The 6,588-nt window shown below is 36.0% G+C and overlaps 3 protein-coding genes across 7 annotated transcripts; 1 reads left to right on the forward strand and 2 right to left on the reverse strand.

The window, feature by feature from the left end:
• Window positions 1–68: 68 nt before the first annotated feature.
• LOC18045485 (copper transport protein ATX1) lies at window positions 69–947 on the reverse strand. 2 transcript variants are annotated; one of them, XM_006435774.2, is made up of 3 exons: window positions 771–947; window positions 616–691; window positions 69–525 (listed from the first exon to the last, which is right to left on the reverse strand). In XM_006435774.2, exons 1-3 carry the CDS (start codon window positions 777–779, stop codon window positions 380–382), a joined length of 231 nt encoding a protein of 76 aa, XP_006435837.1. In that variant the 5' UTR covers window positions 780–947; the 3' UTR covers window positions 69–379. The 2 variants fall into 2 exon arrangements, with proteins under 2 accessions (XP_006435837.1, XP_024042491.1); XM_024186723.1 differs by lacking the exon at window positions 771–947 and having other exon boundaries at window positions 616–764.
• A 1,325-nt stretch (window positions 948–2,272) lies between these two features.
• On the forward strand, window positions 2,273–4,321 carry LOC18045484 (staphylococcal-like nuclease CAN2). The gene is made up of 8 exons (XM_006435779.2): window positions 2,273–2,561; window positions 2,671–2,841; window positions 2,933–3,043; window positions 3,137–3,324; window positions 3,421–3,480; window positions 3,563–3,722; window positions 3,804–3,872; window positions 3,958–4,321. Exons 1-8 carry the CDS (start codon window positions 2,409–2,411, stop codon window positions 4,054–4,056), a joined length of 1,011 nt encoding a protein of 336 aa, XP_006435842.1. The 5' UTR covers window positions 2,273–2,408; the 3' UTR covers window positions 4,057–4,321.
• Window positions 4,322–4,415: 94 nt separating this feature from the next.
• Window positions 4,416–6,582, reverse strand: LOC18045486. 4 transcript variants are annotated; one of them, XR_002906018.1, is made up of 5 exons: window positions 6,293–6,582; window positions 5,817–5,886; window positions 5,634–5,725; window positions 4,863–4,990; window positions 4,416–4,732 (listed from the first exon to the last, which is right to left on the reverse strand). XR_002906018.1 is itself a non-coding variant. In XM_024186035.1 (4 exons), exons 1-3 carry the CDS (start codon window positions 6,473–6,475, stop codon window positions 5,673–5,675), a joined length of 306 nt encoding a protein of 101 aa, XP_024041803.1. In that variant the 5' UTR covers window positions 6,476–6,582; the 3' UTR covers window positions 4,416–4,732; window positions 5,649–5,672. The 4 variants fall into 4 exon arrangements, 3 of the variants coding, with proteins under 3 accessions (XP_024041803.1, XP_024041804.1, XP_006435844.1); XM_024186035.1 differs by lacking the exon at window positions 4,863–4,990 and having other exon boundaries at window positions 5,649–5,725; XM_024186036.1 differs by lacking the exon at window positions 4,863–4,990 and having other exon boundaries at window positions 4,416–4,590.
• Between the last annotated feature and the right edge of the window lie 6 nt (window positions 6,583–6,588).

Raw genomic sequence — 6,588 nt, forward strand, 5'->3', positions numbered from 1 at the left:
TCATCTCCGCCGGTCGTCGTTTATGATCGAAGGAACTCCGATGTGGTTACAAAATGGGCCATCTGATCTGATCCAATACAGAAATGCCATAATAAAATTGTTTACCGAGCAATGAAATACATAGTAAATGAGAAGCGTTACGTTACACAGATTACAAAAACAAAAGTATAATCACATCTCTATGATCTCTGACAGGAGTATGGTAGAACTCACGGATCTTTTATTTGATCTTAATTAAGAGCAGCCAATTGTGTAATTAATTGCTTTATATATGCTCCTTCCATTTGAAGCTCATAATGGTTTCTTTCATCACTGCTAACAAAGCGCGGCTGTAATCGAGCATGATCTTCCAAATTTCAATCATAATATTTTGACGAGATCAAGAAACTGCAGCAGCTTGATCTTCATCCCAAGCGCTTGCTATCTTTCTAACCTTCTGCAGAACTCTGATGACTTCTTCAGTGGTAACATTGCCGGTCACCGTCACTTTGTTCAGCTCCGTATCCACGTTATACGTTTCAATATCTGCACATATTCTTACAAAGTAAGCCTACAGATTAAAAGGGTTTCCTCAAAATCAACTAATACTACAAATTTATAATAATTAATTAATACCCTCGATCTTCTTAATCGCCTTCAGGATCTTCCTTATACACTCGTCGCAGTGCAAATTCACTTTCAATTCCACAACCTTTTGCATAACATGGACCAATATATATTAGCTTCATCAATCCACACACACACACATATTAGAGAACATGAATACTTACATTAGCCATTGTGATTGATCAGTAAATTTGAAGACCGAAGAGGAAAGCTGCATGAAGCAATTTTGATGTTAGGGAAAGTGAGTCTGAAGCAAAGCAGATACATAAATATACAGTGACTGAGGGGTGACGAGACGAGGGTATTGGATTCTTTACGTGATTGATGGGAACTTTGCCTTTGTGAAAAAAGCTACCTTTATTTGACTTTAAGAGCCATTTTAGACGTTAGTCTTGGCATGTAGGGTCGGCCAAGAATCATGGCTTTGCCTTTGCTGGTGCGGGTGGTGACAAATGGTGAGGATTTTTCTTTTTTAAAACTATATATAATAATCTATTATACTTTTTGAGTTTTGATACCCAAGAAAGTTCTGATTAATTAAGAGGACGTACCCTGATTTTAGAATTAATTTAGATTACTTTTGGCCAATTTAATTGATTGGTGGACTTTTGGCTGTTCAATCATGAAAAGTTCATTTGCAACACTTTCACTAATCTAGAACATATGATCTCCACACAGAATATTATTAGGTAAAGAGCTTTTCCTATTATGGAGCCATAAAAAACCCTAAGAATATATTCTACAAAAGTCACATGAAATATTAGGTGGATTTAGTTTCAAATTAAGTAATTATTAAATAATATAGTAAGCTGGTCCTTTAAGAAAAGAGGATTTTTTTTAAAATTTATTATCTTATAAATTTATTAAATTATTAATTTACCACATTGACTCTCAAGTTAGGACTAATAAAAATTATTATTTTATGGAGATTATTAATTCATCGATATTCTATTATAGTACACTAAAGAATTTTAAGATGCGAATTTTTTCTCCTCATATGACGATTTTATTGTCCTTTATAACTAGTTAGTTAGTTAAATCCCACTTTTCAAAATGTGGAGACTTTCCCTAGAGAATAAATATTGTAAATCACATATGAAATAGATTTGAAACTTAAAACGTATAAATGTATGAAATTGGAAAACTTTTAATTGAAATATCGAACGTAGGTGTTACAATAATCTAGACGATAGTCCAATAAAATTATTATTTTTGAATTCTATTAAAATTTGAGAAAATATGTGTGTACAAGGTTTATTGTGCATAATTACTTTGATATTTTAGTATGTCTTTCGTCAATTTTGTAACCTAAGTTTTTGTCAAAAATAACATTGTTGAAGAATTAATATTAGGTCATAAATAATTTTAAATCACTAGTTATAGATCGACTTACAGTTTGATATTCTTAAACTGTTCTCAGAAACACTCTTAAAATTCAATTCTTTAAACTATTTTCGTTTCTTGGGTATTTTATTTTTATTTCCAACTTCAGGAGAAAAAAAAAAAAATCTTTAGAAACATTATTGAAACACGCGCGTGCTGTTCAACTACTTAACTCACCTTACAATCTCCGTCAGCAGTTGTACGATCATCACCCAGTTAAATTCCACCACGTGTTGAGTTGTTTATTTTCCAATTCATTGATTGCGTTGCTAATCGTCCAACAAATTCGTTCCTTCTTTCTCCTCACAAAAATCTTTTCTTCTCCTAACCTAATCCAAAACTCCAATTTTTTTTTTCTTCCTCCTGAATTTTCCCAGAAATTTTTTTTACCGAGTGATTTTTATCACTCATTTTCCATTATGGGAAATGCACTTAGGTTCCTTTACGGCAAATGTTGCAAGCCCTTAACTGAAGAGGACTCTGGATCACTTGGTCCTCATGGTGTCTCTGCTGCCACCGTTGGTGTCTCAGCTCTTGCTCAAGATCTCTACCACTTTGAGATCACCTCACAGGTACTATTTCTGTGAGTCTTTTGTGATCAATTTAAAGTCTTTTAATGGGTTTTTCGAGCTAATTGCCCGTCTGGGTTAGCTGAATTTTCATCAATTTTTTGTTGTTCAGGTCCCAGAAGGGCTCACTAGGCATGTTACATCTTCCAAGAAGGCTCAGGCTAATTGGTATAGAAAACTCTCAGAGGCTTGGAGAGAAGCGAAACCGCCTCCAACAACGGCAGAGGAAGCAGCTAGGCTCGTGATTCAGACCCTATCGAGACACAAAAAAGCCGATGTTGAGGTACAGAACTGTTGCATTTGCATAATGCTTGAAACTAATGTATGTATGACTGAAGGTGCTTGCTAATAAAAATTCTGTGGTTGGCAATTAGGGTTTGTTGGCTTTCTATGGCTTGCCTCTTCCTCATACCCTTATTCCAGTTTCTACTGCGGAACCAACAACACTGCCGGCGGGAGTTAAGTTTGAAATGCAGACACTACCGGTGAGAAATGACAACCTTTTAATCTCCGAATTATGGGTCATGAATTCGGTGAAAATTTGGTTTTTGTTTATGAGAAACTCGTGAGTGGTCCAGGTTGATGCAAGAGCAATACCAGATGGGGATACCATAACCGTGTATGTTAGCGCAGCTGAACCAAGGGAGTCAGCATGTGTTCCTGGAGACGTACAAATGGCTGCTGTTCGAAGATCAAAAGCACGAGCTGAGAGAAACTATGAACAAGCAGATGCACTTCACCAGAAAATCATCAATGCTGGATACCGGTTGGCTATTCATCTAGTAATTATTACTTTTGGATGAAATTGTTAATAAATTCCTCAACCTGGCACCAGTGGTTTTTGATCATCTTCTGATCTCAGGGTGATAAATCTTCCAAACAACGAGGAAGTTCTAGCACGAAAGTATCGAATTCGACTAAGGTGACATTTTATCTATATATCAGATTCAGTCAAATAAACGTCATCTAACAGCTATGGCTAATAGTTTTTTAAATAAAAGCAGAGGCATAGATGCACCAGAGAGTTCAATGCCATATGGGAAAGAAGCACAGAATGAACTGATTAAGATTGTTCAAGGAAAGTGTTTGAGAGTCCTAGTCTATGGTGATGATCGTTATGGTCGCTGTGTAGCAGATTTGTATTGCAATGGCATATTTGTACAGGTACTGCATTCTTTAGCAATGGATCTTACTGACCTATTAATTATTATGAAAATTAAGTTCTCTAACCTCTGTATCAAACAGGAAGTGATGCTCAAGAAAGGGTGTGCATGGCATTACTCTGCCTATGACCAACGCTCAGAACTTGCAAAAGTAACTAATCAAGTATACTTGTTCATTCTAGAATTTAACTTCGATGTTATGAATACTAAATCTTCATCCATTTGCCTATTACCAGTGGGAAAAAGAGGCTCGAGCAAAGAGAGTTGGGTTATGGGCAGCATCAAACCCAGAAGAGCCATGGGAATGGAGAAAGGACAGGCGCGAAGGCCGATAGCATTGCCCTTCCAAGGAGACAAATGTAAATTCCTTGTCTGCCTCATATTGTCTGGACAACCATAAGCCTGTCAGTTTTCACGTTTAGGACCTGGAGTTGCTGCAGAAGAGAAACACAGCAACACTGAAAATAAAGATCAGTCCACAGTTTGTGTCCTATCTAATTCGGAGCTACCATTGCTGGGTATCTAATTTATCATTGCAACAGTGACCGGTCTTCATTGTACTAAAATTCCATATTAATGTAACACGCAATTTTCAGCATATTTCTCTTGGTTCATCAAAATGCATACGTAGTCAAGAGTAACTGCAATTAACATTGCCAATAAACAACAGAATGTGTAAAGATCTTTGTATTGAAGAATTATTTGGAACACAGCAAACTCAAGAACATTCCATTTATTAAAACATTGTGATATCCATAAGATCACCAATAAATATGCCAGTTCATGAATTTACTGTGTAAGAAAAATGGAATTGTATCATAACCCAAAATTCCAAATTTTGAATACAGCAGGTCACGGTGAAAATGCACCTAGAGAAATAATCACAAAGTGTGAATTAAGAAAAAATAATCACAAAGAGTGAATTAAGAAATTCGGAAGACAATAAAGAGATTAATGGCTTTTATGTTTTGGTGGGAATTTGATGACAGATGAGGACAGCCCAAGAATCCACTGCAAAAGACAAGAGGCATGTTCCAGTAAATGATAGAAGTGGTTGGATTAAAGCATTGAGTAGTTAGTTATCCACAACTTGATTTTTCGAGAGAACTAAAACTATTTTGTACAGAAAAAGAAGACTTACTAGCTCAGTGTTGAATAGCATGTATAAACAACATAAAGTTTATTGACATTCATTGCAAGTACACCCTAGGAACATGCAGGGCACCGGCGAGATACTTGATTCCAGGGCATCAACAAAGTCATCTGACCCTATATTTTAACATCAACAAAAAATATAATCTCAAAACTTGGATGGCCCTCTAAAACCAACCGAAGAACATTTATTATCCTGAACAAAATCCAGGGATACATGAACAATGCAAAAAACCTTGAACTTTGTCTGTAAGGGTCAGATACAGAAAAGAATGAAGGCACATGATTTAAAAATTACTATCATAAATGCTAATTAAATCAGAATCAATCAGTAACTTTTAAAGAACTGGGATGCTGCTGATCTAAATATAAGAAAGTAAGATAATCTTATGAAGGTAATCAAATCATCAGTCCCCATGCAGAGAAGTATCAATCAATAGCATATTAAATATAAACAAACACGGGAAAAAAAAGGGTGAAAACAACACTTGCAATTTATCCATTCAATCTCACGGCTCACCTTGTAGCCTCTATTGACAGCATTCGGAAAGAGAAGATATGCAACAATCATGAAAAGTATACGAAAAATTAACTAATATCTATGACCTATAAAAAGAAAGTAATGTGCAAGGCAAAAAGTAAGCACTGAGAGCTGGCAAAATGCTGTCATACATAATGAAATTGATTCACACAAAATCCTTCCATAACATGCAACTGGAAGATGTCACCAAGTAATAAGCAAAATACAAGTTTATCTTACTAAGGTGTTCGTAACTTTGACTACAGCATAACTTTGATCTCATTTTGTATCACCCTTCAATTCGTCAGAATCAGAGTCACTTGCAGCATAACCTAGAGAAAGCAAATAAAGCCACAGTTAATCTTCTCATAAGTGACTGGAACAAATAACAACATACTTAACAGAGAGGGAAAGAAGGATTACCCGGAGGTTTATCTCTTAATTTCCAGGCAGAAGATCGACTTGTGGCAGCTCTCTTAATCCAAGCATGCCCCTTATTCAAGAATAAATGCCAAATTCAATCAATACCACAACTTATAAACCCTTCAAAACCAATAACAAATAAGAGTAGTAGCCGACAAGCAACGAAAATCTTATCATCCACCAAGATTCTAATGAGTGCTGTAACATCATGAACATATATGCCAATGCTCACCATTTGCTCACCAACAAATACCAAGCATACTTACAAGTTTTTAGTCTCAGTCTAGTTAACTAAAACCCCAATAACAAAACCTTGATTCCAAGTGTCCCTAATATAACAACATTTAGCTCAATTGAAGTGAATTATATAGCAAAGCAATAAATTTGAACAAAAAATTTGAACTTTATGGCATCCCTAGCATCATTATGAAAAACAACAAAAACCCATTGAACAAGAACAGAAACAGAAAAGGGACCTTTTTTTCATCTCTAGCAACCCCATAGCCGCTCAAGTACATTTGACCAACAAGAACCTCCATAGCTTTATCACCATTTTTGGCTTCTCTGAGGGTGTCCTGAAACCATCTTTGCACACAATCAGAGACCACCTGAGACAGCGGCACACGTTGTTGCTGTTGGGTATCCCAATTGATGTTCATTTTCGGCTTCTTCACAATTGGTCTTGCTTTTGTTTCTGATCGAGCACTTACAACGCTTGTTGGTGGCGGCTTTGAGTGTCTTGGTCTTACTCTTTGCAGCCTCTCCGGTGACG

Source organism: Citrus clementina, unplaced genomic scaffold (assembly GCF_000493195.1).
Source record: "Citrus clementina cultivar Clemenules unplaced genomic scaffold, Citrus_clementina_v1.0 scaffold_4, whole genome shotgun sequence".
Lineage (NCBI taxonomy): Eukaryota > Viridiplantae > Streptophyta > Magnoliopsida > Sapindales > Rutaceae > Citrus > Citrus x clementina.